General features: G+C 45.0%; 1 protein-coding gene across 3 annotated transcripts in view; it reads left to right on the forward strand.

Annotated features, from left to right (window-relative positions):
• Positions 1 to 1062: 1062 nt before the first annotated feature.
• The window catches only part of LOC122941338 (gastrula zinc finger protein XlCGF26.1-like), a 56070-nt gene continuing 34300 nt past the window's right edge, over positions 1063 to 22832 (forward strand). For 2 of the 3 annotated variants that reach the window (XM_044298480.1, XM_044298482.1), the window contains exons 1-4: positions 1063 to 1165; positions 2519 to 2655; positions 7232 to 7393; positions 7479 to 7560. In XM_044298480.1, coding sequence (XP_044154415.1) covers positions 2575 to 2655; positions 7232 to 7393; positions 7479 to 7560 — 325 coding nt within the window. In that variant the 5' untranslated portion in view covers positions 1063 to 1165; positions 2519 to 2574. Of the gene's footprint in view, positions 1166 to 2053; positions 2320 to 2518; positions 2656 to 7231; positions 7394 to 7478; positions 7561 to 22832 lie in introns of those variants that run through there. The other variant, XM_044298481.1, reaches the window with a different exon arrangement.

The following is a 22832-nucleotide window of genomic DNA, read 5'->3' on the forward strand; positions in this document are numbered from 1 at the left end:
GGCACATGTGCAACCCCATTTATTTCTATGGGATCACCACCACACTACCATGCCCCTGCGATCCTGGCCGCGACCTGTACTCTAAACCTCTTTAGTAGTCAACCATTGGTCACTGCACTTAGACAATCAATATTTGCTGTCCCAATCTCAATTCCCTGTCAGTGGGTTTTTGGAGTGTGAGCGAAACCAGGGGGAAACATACAAGCTCCATATAGATGTGACTCTTGATCAGATTCAAGCCCAGGACTGCAGCGCTACCACCGAGACACCATGTTGAACCTATTTATAAAAAGATGACAATAAAATGCCATAAAAGACATTTGTGGAAAAAACACGGACATTTTACTAAAAAAAAAAAAAAGCTAAGCGAAACCAAATTTATGTGTGAAGGAAACCATAAACTGGCCAGTAGTGTTTTTTCAGAGCTGAACCTGGACATACCCATAATTTCACCCAGACAGCCCCCCTGATGTTCGCATCGGAGCATCTCATGTTGACCGGTTTGTCACTGGAACTCCTGAAAATGCCTTTGCCCTGCTCGATTTAGCGCAGGGCAAAGGAGAGCATCGGAGCATGAACTGGGTGAAAATGCAGGTATGTCTGGGTTCTCCCTTTTAAGAGAAGAAAAAAATGACACCTTGGACCATGCTCAGACACATTATAAATAGAGATCACTCCAGCTGTTTGAAAACTACAACTCCCAGAATCCTCCTTGCTATGGGCGTTACAAAGAGCTGAGTGAGTGTGCATACTGGGAGTTGTAGTTTCACAGCAGCAGAAGTGCAGAAGGTTGCTGATTTCTGATATAGAGCCTATGACCTGAGGGGAACTAGTATATGGGACATTGGCCTGGGTGACATTCCTTCTACAAAAAAAATTACTTTTTACGACAAAAAGGTGCAGGTTCTGCTACAAAACACCCTCCTCTCCCTCACTGACTGATGTCCCACTGTGGGCTGAAACCGCAGTCTTCTCCCCTTCCGCCATTAGGTGTAAGCCCCTCCCCTTTGAGCCCGATCATGTGACCTCCGATACCATGTGACTTGTAATCTACTCTAGATCCTACCCACAACCCCGTGCTGTCCGAGTCCTTCTTCCCTAATCCCCGTGTTTCCTGTGAGGCAGATGTCGAGGCTCTTTATTCGCGACCCGCGTCCAGTGAGAGGTAGGAATGGGGTCTATGATGATATTAATATACGGAGACGTATCCGTCTTCTCTCCGATCCCGGGGGGGGGCTTTATTATTATGCCGGTCTGGGGTGTAATAATTCGCTCTAACTGCAGAGGTTTTAAGCTGTAATACTAAAACCTACCATTATTCTTTTTAGTGTAGTTGCAGATGTTTCACCTCTAGGAATGTCTAGAAGTCATTGCCATGACAGTGATCCTGCCCTGCCTGTCTAATAGCTTCATGTATTCCCATGTAATAACTATTCTTACGGCTCTATGTTGTGCCATTCCCCCCCCCCCCCTGTACCCTTACTGCAGACTGCTAGCAATTCACTCATAACTTCTAGCCCCCCCCTACCCTTACTGCAGACTGCTAGCAATTCACTCATAACTTCTAGCCCCCCCCCTACCCTTACTGCAGACTGCTAGCAATTCACTCATAACTTCTAGCCCCCCCTACCCTTACTGCAGACTGCTAGCAATTCACTCATAACTTCTAGCCCCCCCTACCCTTACTGCAGACTGCTAGCAATTCACTCATAACTTCTAGCCCCCCCCTACCCTTACTGCAGACTGCTAGCAATTCACTCATAACTTCTAGCCCCCCCCCCCCCCCCCCCTACCCTTACTGCAGACTGCTAGCAATTCACTCATAACTTCTAGTAGGAATAACAGAGGAATGGCACAGCATAGGGTCCGTGGAAAGGGTGGGATGCACACAGCCGTTATCTGTGTTTTGCTGACTGCGAAAACGGTTCCGGTTAATACATTTAAACAAAATCGGGGCTGTGGTAGCCATTTTGCCCTTTTTTTTTGTTGGCCCAGAAATCATTTTCATAGGCTTGTGGGAAACACCTCAAAGAACGTGATGAGATTGCGGATTTGGTCTGGATTTAGGCAGTACGTTCATGTGACTGGGGTATTCTATGCCCTGTTCACATGCTTCATGCATTCATTTGGCGCAGAATAATGAATCATGCTCCTTATTCATGTGGACCGTGCACTGTGAAGCCATGGATAAGCTGTGTGGAAGCAGAATCTGACATTTTACCACAGTTTTGCAATTTGGCGGCTGGTGCACAGCTTGTGAAAATGAAGCTTGCTGAAAAGCGTTTTGCCTGTAACAAACCCTGCAAGGTTTTTGCATGTGTAAGTATACATATTAATTGATTACTTGTGGCATTAATATACATTATGTAATATTCTTGGTATTACTTTGTACAACCTGCTCGTCTATCACTGGCGCTCCCATTGAGATAAATGAGGCGCCAGCATGCATTTCTGACCAACCACCACATCCATTTCCATGGGGTGATCCTTTAACATATATTCTGTTCTCTATTTATAGTGGGACCTTGTGCTCAAGCTTTCCTGTAAAGACAATATTTTCTCATTGCATACTTCATGATGGACCAAGACAAGAGACTAGTGGCTGAGAGGATATTAAATATCACCCTGGAGATCATCTACCTGCTGACTGGAGAGGTGAGGGATTTGAGCACAGGATTGATAAAACGTACGCCATGACTCAAGCGTTGAATGTGGGAACTCCCTCTTATCGCAATCTGCTTGGAGATGTCCTGGATTCTAGGCTTGGTGTCATGTGACATCACTGTTTTCTCTATTTAATGAACGAGATGGATATTGACAATAATGCATGGCTTCACTTATGTCATAAGATAGGGATATGATCAGAGGATTTGGGGACATGAGACCATTGTTTATATCACTTAATAAAGGATATGAGCTTGAGAGCCTTAAAGGGAGTCTGTCACCTCCATATGGCCATATACAGTGCTTACATTGTCCTATAGCACACCTATACATGAATGTAATGGTACCTGTCTTTTTCTGTACACTTGCAGAAGCTGGAAAAACGAACTTTGATTTATATGCAAATGAGCACTCGCAAGTGCCCGGGGCGGCGTTCACTCAGTTGGAACCTAGGCTGCTCTGCCTTTTTCATTGCTTCCCCACCTCTGCCCGACCTCCTATTCCGGCCAAGATCCTGCTTCTGTGCACTGCCTCACCATTGTTGACACGGCATCACTTTAACTACTGCGCATACGCCAGAGAACAGTGCGAAACCAGCCGCAATGTGGCATGCGCAGTAGTTAAAGCGATGCCATGCCCACAATGGGCAACGCGGTGCGCATGCTCCGGCCTGACGAGGCAGTGCACAGGCGCTGGATCTCGGATGGACCGAAGGATGACACAAGGGAATAGGAGGGAGGGGAAACAATGAAAAAAGGCAGAGCAGCCTGGGCTCCAACACAGTGAAAGCCGCCCCTGGGCACTTGCGAGTGCTTATTTGCATATGGATTAAACTTCTGTTTTTCCAGCTTCTTCAAGTCTAAAGAAAATAACAAAGGTACCGTTACAATCCTGTATAGGTGTGCTACAGAGCCATGTAAGCACTGTATATGGCCATATGGAGGGGACAGACTCCCTTTAACCACTTCAGCCCCGCTAGGTGAAACCCCTCTCATGACCAGAGCACTTTTTACACTTCGGCACTACACTCCTTTCACCGTTTATCGCTCGGTCATGCAACTTACCACCCAAATGAATTTTACCTCCTTTTCTTCTCACTAATGGAGCTTTCATTTGGTGGTATTTCATTGCTGCTGACATTTTTACTTTTTTTGTTATTAATCAAAATGTAACGATTTTTTTTGCAAAAAAATGACATTTTTCACTTTCAGCTGTAAAATTTTGCAAAAAAAACGACATCCATATATAAATTTTTCGCCAAATTTATTGTTCTACATGTCTTTGATAAAAAAAAAATGTTTGGGCAAAAAAAAAAATGGTTTGGGTAAAAGTTATAGCATTTACAAACTATGGTACAAAAATGTGAATTTCCGCTTTTTGAAGCAGCTCTGACTTTCTGAGCACCTGTCATGATTCCTGAGGTTCTACAATGCCCAAACAGTAGAAAACCCCCACAAATGACCCCATTTCGGAAAGTAGACACCCTAAGGTATTCGCTGATGGGCATAGTGAGTTCATAGATCTTTTTATTTTTTGTCACAAGTTAGCGGAAAATGATGATTTTTATTTTTTTTTTTTTTTTCTTACAAAGTCTCATATTCCACTAACTTGCGACAAAAAATAAAAAATTCTAGGAACTCACGATGCCCCTCACAGAATACCTTGGGGTGTCTTCTTTCCAAAATGGGGTCACTTGTGGGGTAGTTATACTGCCCTGGCAATTTAGGGGCCCAAATGCGTGAGAAGAACTTTGCAATCAAAATGTGTAAAAAATGACCGGTGAAATCCAAAAGGTGCACTTTGGAATATGTGCCCCTTTGCCCACCTTGGCAGCAAAAAAAGTGTGACACATCTGGTATCGCCGTACTCAGGAGAAGTTGGGGAATGTGTTTTGGGGTGTCATTTTACATATACCCATGCTGGGTGAGAAAAATATCTTGGTCAAATGCCAACTTTGTATAAAAAAAATGGGAAAAGTTATCTTTTGCCAAGATATTTCTCTCATCCAGCATGGGTATATGTAAAATGACACACCAAAACACATTCCCCAACTTCTCCTGAGTACGGCGATACCAGATGTGTCACACTTTTTTGCTGCCAAGGTGGGCAAAGGGGCACATATTCCAAAGTGCACCTTTCAGATTTTGCAGGCCATTTTTTACACATTTTGATTGCAAGGTACTTCTCACACATTTGGGCCCCTAAATTGCCAGGGCAGTATAACTACGCCACAAGTGACCCCATTTTGGAAAGAAGACACCCCAAGGTATTCCGTGAGGGGCATGGCGAGTTCCTAGAATTTTTTATTTTTTGTCGCAAGTTAGTGGAATATGAGACTTTGTAAGAAAAAATTAAAAAAATAAAGTCTCACTTTCCGCTAACTTAGGACAAAAATTTCAATCTTTCATGGACTCAATATGCCCCTCACGGAATACCTTGGGGTGTCTTCTTTCCGAAATGGGGTCACATGTGGGGTATTTATACTGCCCTGACTTTTTAGGGGCCCTAAAGCGTCAGAAGAAGTCTGGAATATAAATGTCTAAAAATGTTTACGCATTTGGATTCCGTGAGGGGTATGGTGCGTCCATGTGAGATTTTATTTTTTGACACAAGTTAGTAGAATATGAGACTTTGTAAGAAAAAACAAAAACAAACAAAAAATTTCCGCTAACTTGTGCCAAAAAAAGTCTGAATGGAGCCTTACCAGGGGGGGGGGGGGGGTGATCAATGACAGGGGGGTGATCACCCATATAGACTCCCTGATCACCCCCCTGTCATTGATCACCCCCCTGTAAGGCTCCATTCAGACATCCGCATGATTTTTTTACGGATACATGGATCGGATCCACAAAACACATGCGGACGTCTGAATGGAGCCTTACAGGGGGGTTATCAATGACAGGGGGTGATCAGGGTGATCACCCCCCTGTCAATGATCACTCCCCCTGTAAGGCTCCATTCAGACATCCGCATGATTTTTTACGGATCCATGGATACATGGATCGGATCCACAAAACACATGCGGACGTCTGAATGGAGCCTTACAGGGGGGTTATCAATGACAGGGGGTGATCAGGGTGATCACCCCCCCTGTCACTGATCACCCCCCCTGTAAGGCTCCATTCAGACATCCGCATGATTTTTACGGATCCATGGATAGGATCCACAAAACACATGCGGACGTCTGAATGGAGCCTTACAGGGGGGTGATCAATGACAGGGGGGGTGATCAGGGAGTGTATATGGGTGATCACCCGCCTGTCATTGATCACCCCCTGTAAGGCTCCATTCAGACGTCCGCATGTGTTTTGCGGATCCGATCCATGGATCTGTAAAAATCATGCGGACGTCTGAATGGAGCCTTACAGGGGGGTGATCAATGACAGGGGGGTGATCAATGACAGGGGGGTGATCAATGACAGGGGGTGATCAGGGAGTGTATATGGGTGATCACCCGCCTGTCATTGATCACCCCCCTGTAAGGCTCCATTCAGACGTCCGTATGCTTTTTGCGGATCCGATCCATGTATCCGTGGATCCGTAAAAATCATACGGACGTCTGAACGGAGCCTGACAGGGGGGTGATCAATGACAGGGGGGTGATCAATGACAGGGGGGTGATCAATGACAGGGGGGTGATCAATGACAGGGGGGTGATCAGGGAGTTTATATGGGGTGATCATGGGTGATCAGGGGTTTATAAGGGGTTAATAAGTGACGGGGGGGGGGGTGTAGTGTAGTGTGGTGTTTGGTGCGACTGTACTGAGCTACCTGAGTCCTCTGGTGGTCGATCCTAACAAAAGGGACCACCAGAGGACCAGGTAGGAGGTATATTAGACGCTGTTATGAAAACAGCGTCTAATATACCTGTTAGGGGTTAAAAAATTCGGATCTCCAGCCTGCCAGCGAGCGATCGCCGCTGGCAGGCTGGAGATCCACTCGCTTACCTTCCGTTCCTGTGAGCGCCCGCGCCTGTGTGCGCGCGTTCACAGGAAATCTCGGCTCTCGCGGGAGGACGCGTATATGCGTCCACCCAGAAGAGCAGGACCGCCGGCAGGACGCAATCCTGCGTACGGCGGTCCTGAGGAGGTTAAAGGGGTTTTCTGAGATTTTTATACTGATGACCTATCCTTAGGATAGGTCATCCATATCTGATCAGTAGGGGTCCGACACCCGGGACCCCTGCCAATCAGCTGTTTAAGCGGAACAGCCTTCTCTCTGCTTTCCCTAGGCCATGTGACAACAAGTTCATGGCCTAGGAATAGTTAGGCCCCATTCAAGTGAATGGGGCTGAGCGCGATACCAATCACGGCCGCTATTCAATGTATGGAACTGTGGTTGATAAGCTGATTGGCGGGGGGCTGACACCAATCAGATACTGATGTCGTATCCTGAGGATAGGTCATCAGTAAAAAAAATATCTCTGAAAAGCGCTACTTTATTTTTGGAGGACTCCCACAGCAATGCTTTGATGCCCTTTGTAACAACACATGCGTGGTGGCTCGCAGGTATCCTTGGCAATATCAGCTGTGATGACTGCGTTATTATTCTGTTTCTAAATCTACAGGTTTACACGGTAGTCAAGAAGAAAAGTGGGGAGTCATCAGGAAGAAGAACCAGGATCCAGAGCCCTATTAAGATGCCTCCATCTATATCACTGATTCTTGAGAGAAACAGTGAGAAGATCTTGGGACTTACTGACAAGATCATTGAGCTGCTGGCTGGAGAGGTGAGCGCTGCTGGGTGTGATGGAACATTATACAGTAACACCATGAGAAGTGACTGGATGATGACTGTATCTTTGTGTGTGTCAGGTTCCTGCAAGACAGTATATAGAAGAACCCACAGACCTGTATCTGGATGATATGGACAATAATGAGCCCCTTTCATCTCCAGGTAAGTTTATTTATTAATATTTTATGCACTTATATAGCGGTACTATATCCTGCAGCGCTTTACAGAGATTAGCATCACACCGTCCCCAATGGGGCTCACAATCTAAGTTCCAATTAGTAATTTGCGACAGCGAAATCAATAGGAATCCAAAACAAGTCTGTTGTGAATTCTGCGGCAAATTTGCCACAGATTTCACACTGTGCATTGCGAAAAGTGAAATCCATAGTATAATTTCATATGCTGCAGATTTAAAGCCTTAAAATCTTATCTATTTTGCTGGTACTATAAAAGAGCCGTGCCAAATCAAGAATTGGCACACTGCTTCCAAACTAGACATATAAAACCAACATAAACATGGTATTGACATCCAAGACCACTTGGTCGTGCACAGCCATGGTCATGTGTCGACTCCCCTCCAACTTCAGTAAGGTTTCCTGTCTTTAGAGGGGAAGCCTGTGATGCACCTGTTTCTCCCCATGGCGGCCCTTATGATTACCGGCAGTCCCGGTAACTATCGCGACACGGTGGTGGACTGGAAGAGACGTGACGGCTGAGTTCCTGAGCGCTGGGGGCATGATACTTCAGTGCAATTCAAAGCACTAGTAAGTATCGCGCGCACTGGAAGGAAGACTTGAAGCCGGAGGGTGGAGGAGCGTTTTCTGAATGGAGCGCACGTATGCGCGACCACTCATCATGTGCTTTGGGGGGAGGTGCTTAATAGCACAGGAACCCGAAAGTGAGTTGCCGGCGTCTTCCTTTACATGTGCTTGCTGTAAGAACAGAAACAGTGTGCTCCGGGGATCACTATGGAGGAAGAAAAGAGGGACAATACTGAAGAACCAGTGTCCAACCCAGCCTTGGTACCTATTGGAGGGGTGAGACACTTATAGCCACATATGTTTATTTGTACTCCTGACTGGTGTATATGTATATACATGTTTTGCAGGGAAAGCCCAAAAAGGCCCGGACTAAGAGACACCATAAAGAGTGTGTTATCTGTAGATGTGCCTTGGCCTCCGATTATGAGAAGTTATGTCAGCCATGTATTGATAGGACAGTGGCGGAGGAATCACCATTGTTTTATAAGTGTTTACAGTCTTTGGTAGATCTGAAATTGATTCATCTTTGGCCTCAAGGAAAAGTGTGCCTAAAATGAAGAGCGAGCATACGGTGTGTGAGATGGTTTCCTCAGTCAGAAGAGGGGGAGGATGTCCAGTCGGTAGAAAATCCCCTTTCGGATATGTCATCCTGTTCTTCTGAAAATGAAGAAGGCGAAATAGGGAAACCCTTCTTTCCGACTGAGGACATAGATAAATTACTTAAATCAGTCAAATCTACTATGGGAATAGAAGAGGCCAAAGAGCCTAAATCGGTACAAGATATTATGTTTGGCGGTCTTGAGACTAAACATATCAGATCTTTCCCTGTCCATAAAACTGTATCAGCATTGATTAAGGAAGAATGGCGAAAACCTAACAAAAGAGTTTTTATCTTAAAAAAATTATAAAGGAAGTACCCTTTTTCTGAAGAGATAGCGGCTACCTGGAATAAAGCTCCCAAAATTGATGTGGCCATTTCAAAGGTAGCTAAGAATTAATCATTGCCCTTTAAAGATCTGGGATCATTAAAAGACCCTTCGGATAAGGCTACTTTCACACTTGCGTTCGGGGTTCCGCTTGTGAGCTCCGTTTGAAGGCTCTCACAAGTGGCCCCGAACGCATCCGTACTGCCCTAATGCATTCTGAGTGGATGCAGATCCGCTCAGAATGCATCAGTCTGGCACCGTTTGGCCTCCGTTCCGCTCAGCAGGCGGACACCCGAACGTAGCTTGCAGCGTTCGGGTCTCCGCCCGGCCGTGCGGAGGCAAACAGATCCGTCCAGACTTACAATGTAAGTCAATGGAGACGGATCCGTTTGAAGTTGACACAATATGGTGCAATTTCAAACGGATCCGTCCCCCATTGACTTTCAATGTAAAGTCTGGACGGATCCGTCTGACTAACTTTCAGACTTAGAATTTTTTCTGAAATATAATGCAGACGGATCCGTTCTGAATGGATCCCATCATCTGCATTATAGGAGCGGATCCGTCTGTGCAGACACCAGACGGATCCGCTCGAACGCAAGTGTGAAAGTAGCCTAAGAAAGCAGAGGGTTTTCTGAAGGGGGGGCTTGGGAAGCTTTAACTTCTTCCTTTAGTCCCTCCATTGCTGCAAACTGCACAGCTAGATCACTAATCTTATCAGAACTAGAAGACCAGTTAAAAAAATAAGTGTCCCAGGGAGGATATGTTGGCAGGATTGGCGACTATTTAAAAGGCTGTAGATTTCCTGGCTGACGCATCAGCGGATGCCATAAGATTAGCAGCACGTTCTTCCGGCCTAACTAATTCTGCACGCAGAGTCTTATGGTTAAAAAACTGGAGTGGAGACATTCAGTCAATGAAGAGGCTTTGCGCAATGCCCTGTGAAGGGGAGTACTTGTTTGGTTCATCATTGGATGAATTATTTGAAAAAGTGGCCAAAAAAAAAGTAGTTTCTTGTACAGACTTTCTTTTCCTCAAGAGAAAGATTCAGTCGCCCCTTTTGGAAAAAAAGGGAGCGAGAAAGAGGAGATAAGGGCTTTAAAGAGGACCTTTCACTACTCTACAAACGAAAAACTAACTATACCTGTGGGCAGAGCGGCGCCCAGGGGTCCCCCTGCACTTACCGCTCCGTTCGCCCGGTATAGGCTCCGGTGTCTGCGCTCCCTCTGACTGTTTTCTTGTAGGAGGCGTGTCCCTTGCTGCACTGCTGGCCAATCGCAGCGCACAGCTCATAGCCGTTCTGCCGCTCTGCCCACAGGTATAGTTAGTTTTTCATTTGTAGAGTAGTGAAAGGTCCTCTTTAAATTTACCCCCCCCCCCCCCCCCCCCCAAAAGGGTTCTTCTTTTAATAGATCTTCTAGAGAGGACAGAAAACCAGGTCAGTAATTATGCCAGGTGCCATGTAGAAGGCAGACTAAAAAGTTTTCTTCCTGCATGGACACTTATTTCCAGGAGTCCCTGGATCTTGGATACATTGAGTCTGGGCCTGAGACTGGAATTTTGCTCCCTACCTCCTCCAAGATTCATTATAACAAGATCATCACAGACAGAAGAAATAGCAATTATTTCAGAAGTACTATTCTTAATAGAAAAAAAGGGTATTAGTACCAGGGTTTTTACTCTTCACTATTCCTAGTAAAAAAAAACAAAAAACTGTTGGTTCCTTCAGGACTAATATACATTTTAAAAAGTTAAACTGGTTCCTTCTATTGGAAGAAGTTCAGAATTGAGACTATAAGGTCGGTAATAAATGTACTGTTTACAGAGTGTTTTATAGTTGTACTGGATTTAAAAGACGCTTACTTTCACATTCCTATCCATCAAGATCATCAAAAGTACTTTAGAGTAGCAGTGGAAATAGGAGTCATCTACCATTTGCAGTTCCAGGCTCTTCCCTTCGGGTATCAATGGCACCCAGGGTGTTTACCAAGATAGTGGCGGAAATGTCGGCCTAAATTCGAGAAAAGGATATAATATTTATCCCATACCTGGATGATTTTCTGATTGTAGTAGAGAATAGAGTGGCATGCAGCAGAGCGGTGCAAGAAAGGATGAAGATCTTGAAAGAATTGGGATGGATCTTAAACGAGGAAAAGTCAAACCTTTACCTTCTTCAGTGTCAACAATTTCTAGGTTTAATCTTAGCAGACGTGCCTGTTGCCAGAGGACAAGATTTGGAATATAAAGAGGGAAGATACAGATGTTAATCAATCATCCAAAGATCTCCTTACGAAAAGGTATGTCAATCCTAGGAAGCCTGACTTCATGCAAAAAGCGATACAACCCTTAGAATTTCTAAAATGGATGAAGACGGACAATTTGAATTGGGGAGTTCCATGGTTAAAAAGCAACTTAGTTTGCCTGATGACAGATGCAAGCCCTTGGGGCTGGGATGCCCACATTCAGGATCTATCAGTCCAGGCGCTATAGGGAAGAAGTCTGAAGCTGGTCTCCTCCAATATGAAAGAGTTGATGGCAGTAAAGTTTGCAATCCTGAAAGTACTTCCGCTAGTATTAGGGAAGGACTTGAGAATTATGTCACACAACAAAACTGTGGTGTCATATATAAACAGACAAGGAGGAACCAGAAGCCAGAGTCTGATGTCAATGCTAAGTTCTATTATCCAGATAGTAGAAACTAATTGCAAATCCATTTCGGCAGTTTTAAATAAAGGGAAAGGATAACATCCAGGCAGATTTTTTGAGCCGTCGCATAATATATCAGGGGGAATGGGGCCTGGATCCAAAAGACAGATAGTGGACGGCTGGGGGATGCCATGCATATATCTTTTTGCTTCAGCAGAGAACAGCAAAGTGAAAAAGTTATTTTCCCTGTCTCTAAAGGGATCCCCATGTGATCTAGATGCCTTTCTCCAAAGGTGTGATTTTCCTCTTGTATATGCCCCCCCCCCTTTCCCCTGATCCTGAGGGTTCTAAAAAAAAAAGATAAGGGAAGATCGAGCAAGAATAATTCTGATAGCCCCATTTTGGCCTAAGAGACCATGGTTCACATGGTTGAGAAAACAGTCTGTGACGGATCCATGGCTCTTCCAGCAACCAAGTGCCTTCTGTCGCAGGGACCAGTAGTTCATCCTCAGGTCGATGACATGGAACTTGAGAGGCAGCTTTTAGCTAAAAAAAAAAATTCCCCACAAATTGATAAATACCCTGCTAAAAAGTAGGGAGTAGGTAACCATTTCCATATATTCTAGACTTGGAAGAAATTGTTTTTTCTTCGCAGATTTACATGTCAGAGATCTTCCATGTCCTTCTCCAGTAAACAAGATTCTTGAATTTCTCCAGAAGGGGTTGGAGATTGGATTATCTCCTAATACCTTAAAAGTACAGATTTCGGCTCTCTTTAATGAACAGTTGGCATCTAATCCGTGGTTGACCCGTTTCTTTAAATCAAGTCTCTAAAACATCTCTGAATGTGTCTTAAAGGGTTGCTCCTTGGGACTTAAATTTAGTTCTAGAGTCCCTTTCTACTCATCCCTTTGAACCTATTGAGCAGATTTCGGTTAAATTTCTGTCTCTGAAGTTATGTCTGTTAGTGGCCCTTACTTCAGCTCGAAGGGTTGGTGAACTCCAGGCAATTTTGATTAATGTTCCTTTATACTACCATTCTAGATGATAGAGTAGTTATTAAACCTGTCCCAGCTTTTATACCAAAGGCAGCTTCTAGGTTCCACAAATCTCAAGAGATTTATCCTTCCATCCTTTTTTGAGAATCCGACATCTGAGAGAGAAAAGGCTTTCCATTGCCTTGATGTCCAGAGGTGTTGAATGAAATCCTCCTCGTTGTTCATTCTTTTTCAGCGAAAGAATAAGGGTCTACAAGCCTCTAAGAAAACCCTGGCAAGGTGGATTACGTATGCAGTGTCTCAAGCCTATGTATCTTCAGGAAAAGAACCCCTAGAAGGCCTTCGTGCACATTCTACTAGGGCTGTCTCTACTTCTTGGGCAGAGAAGGCTGCAGTCTCTATTGAAGATATCTTCAAAGCAGCGGTCTGGTCTTCTCCGTCTACCTTTTTCAATCGCTATAGTCTACAGTAAAACTCGCCTACTGATCTGTCTTTTGGTTCTAAGGTATCCCACCCTAAGGGCTGTTTCACACGAGCGGATGCCGTGCGTGACATCCGCTCCGTGAATGACAGCCAAGACCCGATGCAGACTGCAGAGGCACGGAGCATTAACATGATTGATAATTCTCCGTGCCTCTCTGTGATCTCTTTACTACGAAATCACAGTGAGATAAAGTTGTCATTGTGATTTCGTAGTAAAGAGATCACAGAGAGGCACGGAGCATTATCGATCATGTTAATGCTCCGTGCCTCTGCAGTCTGCATCGGGTCTTGGCTGTCATTCACGGAGCGGATGTCACGCACGGCATCCGCTCGTGTGAAACAGCCCTAAGAGTTCCTTGGTTCTTGTGGTGCTGTCGTGGGTGAGGGGAAAAATGAAGATTACTCTTAACGACAATTGGATTTTCCTAAACCCACGACAGCACCCATGTGTTCCCTACCCTCTTTCTTTTGGTGCTGGATATTACACATGGTTGTTGCAGTAAAAAAAAAAATCCTTGGAAAGGACATGCTGAAGTTGGAGGGGAGTCTCCGCCCTTTTTGTACTTCAGGTTTCCTGTCTTTGGGGGGCAAAGCCTCTTTCTCATGGTTCTGTCGTGGGTTCAGGAAAATCCAATTACCGGTAAAAGTAATCTTCATTATTTTGGCTGGTTTAGCTTATGAACATGGAGCAGACTCAGCGCGCTGAAGCCACCAATGATACACCGATACCAGGGTGGGGTAAGAGGGGGTTGTACCCCAACATGTTTTATAGTATAGACTCATGGGGTCCTGTGTTGTGCTTAGGTGTCTAAGGAGTCTTCCAGGAAGATCTCCAGATCGAGAGAAAGGGGATGTGCTGTGTGTGAAAAGAAGCTACTCTCTGCCTGGGCAAAACACCTATGCCAAGTGTGTATAAGCAAGTTAATGGAGGAGTAAGCTCCGTCTCTTATGGGCAGCATTAAACAGATGATCTGAGAAGAGGTCAGAATGTCTGTTAGCGGTTTAATTAGAAGCCGACCCAGTACTTCTGTGGCTGCATCTAAAGATGTCCCCTCCAGTGACAGTGATGTGCTTTCTGGTTTAAAAGAAGGAGAATGTGTTTCATCTAATGAGTCCTCTAAGGCGAATCCACCGGGAAACCACTGTTTTATGTTGAGAACACTAACTCCCTAGTCAAGGCTGTTGGAGTTACCATGGGGTTGGATGATCAGAAGCCACTGCAGTTAGTCCAGGACTCTGTTTGAGAGTCTAGGTCACAGAAGAAAAAAGGTGTTTGACGTCCATAAAAACATTCAAGCGGTCATTGCCAAAGAGTGGGAAAAAAATGGATAGGAAGTTTTTTGTTCCTTCTGTGAAGCGAAAATATCCTTTTGATGAGAAAATCTCTGCTCCTTGGGATAGGTCCCAAAGCTTGATGCTCCAGTAGCCAAGATGTCCAGAAAAGCAGCACTTCCTTTTGAAGATATGGGTTCGCTTAAGAGACATCTACAAGACGCATCTGTTTGGAACCTGACCCTCCTGGGGGAGCACAAGCTGGTGTTCGTGCACTGGCCGGAAATCAGTCTGTACCATCCTGGGGGCCGGGACAATAAGATATTGCTCCTGATATTATTAGTTTAGTGGCAATATATATATATTGGTAATGTATTGACCATACTGATAACCTTTTGACCAGTGGCGTAGGTATAGGGGTCGCAATTGCGACCGGGCCCCTGAGTCAGGGGGGCCCACAGGGCCCCCTCAAGCCAGGAGAACGCAGCTGCAGCTGATAACTAAAATAAGATTTACAGGGGACGGAGCGGAGGCCGAGAGGAGAGGCCCTGCGTGACACGCACTGTGCAGGTCAGCTGGGCAGGCAAAGTGAGGAGGGGCCGGGGGAGCGGCTTCAGTTGAGGTCAGAAGAGGAGAGCGACTCACTGACTCCTCTCCTATCCTGCGAGTGTGACTGCAGCTGCGAGACACACTGACTGACCTGACTGACTTACTGAGGTGAGCGTCCGACCGACCGGGGTCCTGGTCCGGTCGGTCCAGTGAGTGAGTGACTGCGACTGTGACTCTGTGTCTGTCCTGAGTGAATCCGGGCTCTGACCCGTCTGGTGGGAGCGCCGGTAAGATCATGATCATAAGCCCAGACTAGACCAGTCAATACAGCCTTTAGGAAATCTCAGTATTCTCATCATGCATCATGTGACTGCAGCAGGCAGCGATCGATCAGCCAGGATTAATGTGCACAGCCTGGGAGGCCCCCCTTAGGCAAGTGACAAGCTGAACACCCCCCCCCCCCCCCCCCCCTCAGTCTTGGGCAAGTGACAAACTGCGCCCCCCCCAATCTTAGGCAAGTGACAAACTCATCTCTGCTACATCTACAATGCGCAACTACAACAAATGTAATGCCAAACTGCAGTTCCTCTATGTGATTCCTTGGATAGCTTCCACTGGACCCACACAGCCTGTGAGTCCAGTGGAAGCTATCCAAGGCATCACATAGAGGAACTGCAGTTTGGTATTACATTAGTTGTAGTTGCTCATTGTAGATGTAGCAGAGATGAGTTTGTCACTTAGGGGGGGAGGGGGGGCATTAATCGTGGCTGATCGATCGCTGCTGCTCTCACATCTGATGAGAAACTTCCTAGGGACAGGCTGGTGGATGAGGGCAGCCACCCGGTCCTGCCTATGGATCACCCAGTTTGCACTTGGCTATGCCCAGGCCCCATGCCAGGGGGTCCCTGATGTATTAACTGACCAATAACATGGAGATCCCAGTGCCAGCTGCCTTGCTGGTGGACGATTGGCAAATACTTCTGCTGTGCGGTAGGGGGGGCCCAAATTGAACTCTTGCACCAGGGCCCATGAGCCTATAGCTACGCCCCTGCTTTTGACCATATCCTGGATGTCAAAATCACTTCTTTATCTGCGATTAAATGACGCCTGAGGTGCTGTTGTTACTATGGTATGACAGTTGGCCAGGGATGTCATGTGGCCACTCCTCTGAAGATGCTTGCAGTGATGGGATTTTTTTCTTTCACTTTGCAGCTGTTCCGCCCACACAGCCTGTCATCTATGGGAGCATACTAGGCCGAACACATTAGAAAAAAATATACATACACAGTGTATATCTTTCATTATACTAATACCTCTTGGCTTTAGTTATTATCTGGGGCCATTTATTTTTATTTTATTTATTTTTTTATGCGTATGGTGGCCGGCCCCTTTAACCACTTTAACCCCGCTAGCTGAAACCCCCTTAATGACCAGGCCACTTTTTACACTTCTGCACTACACTACTTTCACCGTTTATTGCTCGGTCATGCAACTTACCACCCAAATGAATTTTACCTCCTTTTCTTCTCACTAATAGAGCTTTCATTTGGTGGTATTTTATTGCTGCTGACATTTTTACTTTTTTTGTTATTAATCGAAATTTAACGATTTTTTTGCAAAAAAATGACATTTTTCACTTTCAGCAGTAAAATTTTGCAAAAAAAACGACATCCATATATAAATTTTTCGCTAAATTTATTGTTCTACATGTCTTTGATTAAAAAAAAATGTTTGGGCAAAAAAAAAATGGTTTGGGTAAAAGTTATAGCGTTTACAAACTGATTTTTTAATATATTTTTTTTCTTACAAAGTCTCATATTCCACTAACTTGCGACAAAAAATAAAAAAATTCTAGGAACTCGTCATGCCCCTCACGGAATACCTTGGGGTGTCTTCTTTCCAAAATTGGGTCACTTGTGGCATAGTTATACTGCCCTGGCAATTTAGGGGCCCATATGTGTGAGAAGTACTTTGCAATCAAAATGTGTAAAAAATGGCCTGCGAAATCCGAAAGGTGCTCTTTGGAATGTGTACCCCTTTGCCCACCTAGGCTGCAATAAAGTGTCACACATCTGGTATCGCCGTACTCAGGAGAAGTTGGGGAATGTGTTTAGGGGTGTCATTTTACATATACCCATGCTGGGTGAGAGAAATATCTTGGCAAAAGACAACTTTTCCAATTTTTTTATACAAAGTTGGCATTTGACCAAGATATTTATCTCACCCAGCATGGGTATATGTAAATTTTGGGTTCTATCCCACTCCTCAGATCTGCCACGGCCTTCCTGGCGGACGCCTCGGCGGAGTCGGTGAGGTTCGCCGCTAGGGATGCGGCCCTCACCAATTCCGCAAGGAGAGCTTTGTGGATGAAAGCCTGGGGAGGGGATAGAGCATCAAAAGCAAAACTATGCTCCATAGCGTTTTCTGGGGAATACGTTTTTGGACCCGTATTAGACTCTATCTTGGAAAAGGCTGCAGATTAAAAAAAGGGGTTCCCAGAAGAGACCAAAAAGAAGCCCTTTTGTTCTTCCAACCCCCAAACTAGACCCTATAGGGGCAAGGGAAAGGGGGGTAGATGGAGTTACCAGAAGGGGGGAAAAGGCAGAGGTTTCCTTCTTAACCCCCAAAATAAAGATAAACAATGACGCCAGAGTAGGGGGAAGACTGCGGGATTTTCTGTCCCAGTGGGAGTCCATCACAAAAAATCCATGGGCCCTAAATATAATTCGGGAAGGCTACCGGATAGAATTTTCCTCAGTCCCCCCAAAGAGGTTCAAAATAACCTCTCACAGTCCAAAAATAATAAAAAAAATCTGGCAGGTTATCCTGCAACTTATAGACTCAGGCGTTGTGACAGAAGTCCCAAGTGCAGAAAGGGGAAGGGGCTATTATTCCAGTTTTTTTTTGGTACAAAAACCGGATGGTTCCTCCCGCACCATTATAAATCTAAAGGGATTAAACAAAGCGGTCACATACAGAAAATTCAGGATGGAATCTGTAACATCCATCATTCCCCTGATCAAAACAGGAGATTTCATGACGTCCATAGATTTAAAGGACGCGTACTATCACGTCCCCATAAACAGATCATCGCAAAAATTCCTCAGGTTTGCCCTAGTGGACAGCTCAGGAATTGTAAGACACTTCCAGTTCACCGTGTTACCCTTTGGGATCTCATCTGCTCCAAGGGTATTCACAAAACTAGTAGTAGAAATGATATCCCCCCTGAGAGCAGAAGGGATAAAAATGTTCCCATATTTGGACGACTTTCTGGTCCTGGGACCTTGGGAGCAGGAGACAAACAGCATCACCAGAGACCTGATGCACAGATTTTCAGACCTGGGGTGGGTAATAAACCTGAAAAAATCAAGCTTAGTCCCCTCAACCAGAATGAAGTTTCTGGGGGTAATACTGGACTCGGTCTCCCAGGTGACATCCCTCCCTCAGGAAAAGATCACGTCGTTTATGGAAAAAACACAAAAATTCCGAAGTCGATCCCAGTGCTCCATTCGCAATGCCATGAGCCTCCTAGGCACAATGACCTCCTGCATAACAGCGGTATCCTGGTCTCAGGCCCACTCCAGGATTCTCCAATCTTGGATCCTGAGGGTTTGGGACAAGAGACAGTGCTCTCTAGAGAAAAAAATCCCCATCCCGAATCAGGTGAAATCAGATTTAAAATGGTGGACGAAAGAGGAAAACCTGCAAAAGGGAGTACCCTGGGTAAAAGATCCGGAGATTCAAATATACACAGATGCAAGTGGTACCGGATGGGGAGCAAAAATAGGCTCAATAAATTACTAGGGCACTTGGTCAGACGCCATGAAAAAATGTTCCTCAAATCACAGAGAATTGAGGGCAATCTGGGAGGTACTGAAGTTATCACGGGACAGCGTCTCCGGAAAACACCTAAAGATCCTCTCGGACAACGTAACAGCCGTAGCATACCTAAAACATCAGGGGGGCACACGATCATTAGGCTTAAAGGAGTTGGCAGAAAAAATATTCTCCTGGGCGGAAAAGAACGTTCTATCCATCACTGCTATCCATCTAAAGGGTACAGAAAACATACAGGCGGATTTTCTCAGCAGAGTAACCATAGATCCGGGGGAATGGGCCCTAAACTCAATCGTTTTCGAGCATATTACCAGGAGATGGGGAACCCCCAGGATAGACCTGTTTGCATCAAAAAAGAACGCAAAGGTCCATCCCTTTTGCTCCCTAAACCCAAGAGACAACCCGTGGGCGACAGACGCATTCTCAGTCAGGTGGTCTTGGGATCTAGCCTATGACTTCCCCCCTTGGCCTTTAATACCCAGGGTGCTGCAGAAGATAAGATCGGACCCAGTAACCGTAATACTAGTTGTCCCGTACTGGACAAAAAGGAATTGGTTCCCAGTGTTAAAAGAACTAGCTCTGGAAGAACCCTGGATAATCCCCCCCACAGGAGGACATTATCTCTCAGGGTCCAATTCTTCACCAGAATCCAGGTCTTTTCAGACTTTCGGTCTGGATCCTGAACGCGAAATTCTAAAGAGCAAGGGGATATCAGAGAAGGTCATAAACACCCTTAAGTCCAGTAGAAAAGAAGTTACTTCTGCAATATATCTGAAGATATGGAAGAAATACTGTAGTTGGCTAGGTCAGACTCCTCCCGTAAACTCTTCCCCCAATATCAAAAAAGTGCTAGACTTCCTCCAACGTGGGTTAGATCTAGGCCTTAGACCAAGCACTCTTAAAGTACAGATCTCTGCTTTGGGGGCTTGTTATGATACAGACCTGGCCAGTCACAGGTGGATAAGGAGGTTCATAAAAGCTGCCTCAAGACTGAGACCTTCCTTAACCCCTAGGACGCCTCAATGGGATCTAAACCTGGTCCTAAAAAACCTTACGAATTCGCCTTTTTCTCCTACGCAAGAGATGTCTCTCAAACACCTATCTTTAAAAGCAGCCTTCCTAGTGGCAATCGCTTCAGCCGGACGTCTGGGTGAAATCCAAGCGCTGTCCTGCAGGGAACCATACCTCACGATCTTCCCGGACAGAATAGTTTTACGTTTAGACCCTGGTTTTCTCCCTAAAGTAGTGTCGGACTTTCACAGAGACCAAGAGATCATCCTTCCATCTTTTCCCAAGGGCGACCCATCACAAGATCAGTTCCAGCTCCTGGACGTCCGGAATACTATCATACAATACCTGGACTCAACAAAAGAATTTAGGAAAGATGATAACCTTTTCGTTCAGTATGGGGGTCCAAACAAAGGGAAAAAGGCATCCAAAGCCACGATCGGAAGATGGATCAGATCTACTATTATTTGCTGCTACCAGAAGTCGGGTCTAGACAGCCCCACAAATATAAAAGCTCACTCTACAAGAGCTATGGCGTCCTCATGGGCAGAAAGAGGTGGTGTCTCCCTTGACAGGATCTGTAAAGCAGCCACCTGGTCGAATATAAGTACTTTTATCAAACATTACCGGATCAATGTGTCAGCTTCTACGGATTTAACCTTCGGTCAGAAGGTTCTACAAGCGGTTACCCACCCTGTTTAATAATCTGGTAAAAAAAAAATTCATATACTTGCCTAGGTTAAGGCTACACCCACTTGGTAATTTGGAAAGCACCGAGGGTGAGTGTGGGTGGTGGCCTTTTAAACTCTGTGTGTTCCTGCTGCTACAGAGGTCAAGGGTCAATCTCATAGTAGAGCCGTCATGGTGGACTCAAGGAAACAGAATTACCGGTAAGTCTAATTATGGTCTTTCCATAGAACAGATTTGTGGGGTGGCCAACTGGAGCTCTCCGCATAAATATATATATATATTTTTTTTTTAGCCACTATAAACTTCTTATAACCTTCTAATGCGTGCCTTACCTTTTGACCATAAGGTACTTCAGACTTGTCCCACCATAGATAGCGTATCTTGCCTATTATCCAGGGGTGCTGTCATAGACGAAAGAGAAATATTGGATTACACTTACTGGTAATCCGTTTTCTATGAGCCGATTAATTCTTCCCCCCCCCAAAAAAAAAAGAGGAATATATAATGTTTAAATGTATTGGGATGTTATGTTCCTTAGTTCTTGAGAAAGGACTGGGGATAGAGGGGGTGGTCCCTCTTTTTTAAAAGGCGGTTCTGTTTCCTGTCCTGAGTAGGTGGAGGCAGTCTCTCCAGTGGTGCTGTCATAGGCTCACAGAAAACCGATTACCGGTAATTGTAATCCAATATTTTTAATGACATTTGGAAGCATTGGGTTGTTGTATGAGGTTTGCACCTACTACCAGTGCTGTTATTGGGCCCTATTACAGGTGTTTCCTGGTACTATAAAATACTTTTTTGCATGTCAATCTGCAGCATTGAAGTGTCTTGTGGACATACCCTTCAAACGACACTTTAAAGGGATTTTCCATGATTTTGCTATTGCTGACCTTTCCTCTGGATAGGCCAACAGTATCAGATTCGGAAGGGGGTGCAGGGTGTTGGATGCCCGCTGAACTGATGTTGATGGCCAACAGTGTCAAAATTTCGAACCAATCTTTTAATATTAATAGAAAACTTTATTTTGTGGAATTTTTGAAAGATGGTCTTGATGGGGGCAATGACACGTGGAAAATATGAAAAAGAAAAAGCAAAGAATAAGCCAAGCAGTGTGTAAGGGAGCTTAGGTATCTATTCCAAGATTTTGTACATTGGAAAAAGTAAAGGGGTTTTCTGGGACTTTTATACTGATAACCTATCCTATGCAAATGTAATGCAAATTTTACAGGTTACCCTCATGTGCCCCATCAGTAATATAGATGTGGCAGAGCTAGGTTTGAGTTTTGGAAAACTTTTTGTGGTGCCCTAGTACAACATTAGACAGTGTGGTCAAGTGTTAGGTCACTATGTCACTATGAACACCATGTTACTGCACCTATTCATCACACAAGGAGAGATACTGGCAGCAAGAAGAGGTGAATTCTGATAATGCATTTATGATAATATGTCTCTTATAGAGCTGTAGGTAAGGCACGAGGGTTTAGAAAGGGAATGTAAGTTCTTCAGATATATACAGCCACTGCACGATTTCCACTCAATCTGCTTATTTAGCAAAGGGTTCCATGGCACCATCTCAGCTGCTATGTTTAGCACAGATGCAAATTGGTGTTATGTTCATTTCTATTATAGGCAGTATGGGTGATTACAAACTTGTGGGAACATTAAATTACATGTGATGTTATGCACCAATGCACTGCAGTCTAACAAATTTGTCCTTGTGAGACTGTTAAGGTAATATATTGATGTGGAGCCTGCACATCAGGAGCAATAAATACACAGTGGTCCTGTCAACCAAGGAATTTGGAATCAAAGACCAGAGATGTCAAATACCAAAGAACTTGTCCTATTGTTGGTTTACTGCAGAGCAGCTGGTTTTACTTTCAAGTCCATGTCTCCTGTCTCCATAACTTCAATGCTGCTTGGTAGTTCAGCTAAATGAGTGACCTGAATGAGCCGGTCATTTTAAAGGTGGTTTCTTCCTTCACAGACAGCCATTGAGCTGAAGCCCTGGCCACCGCCACCTTAGGTTGTCAGCCTGCAGCACTTTCTCATACCCTGTGTGAGGAATATGGATTATCATTTACTGGCAGCCCTGATTTTCATTGGATTCACCTTTTTCATGTACACAGTCGGTGTACATGCAAAATATGTTCTCACCTCCCAGCCATCTGCTGTTGGATAGCAAGGGAGAAAACCCCCCATGGGTCCAGGCTTCAAGGAGGCCCCAGGTGGATAAAGTCACACCTTTTCCAGCTGACAAGCACCAA

Source organism: Bufo gargarizans, chromosome 6, assembly GCF_014858855.1.
Source record: "Bufo gargarizans isolate SCDJY-AF-19 chromosome 6, ASM1485885v1, whole genome shotgun sequence".
NCBI lineage: Eukaryota > Metazoa > Chordata > Amphibia > Anura > Bufonidae > Bufo > Bufo gargarizans.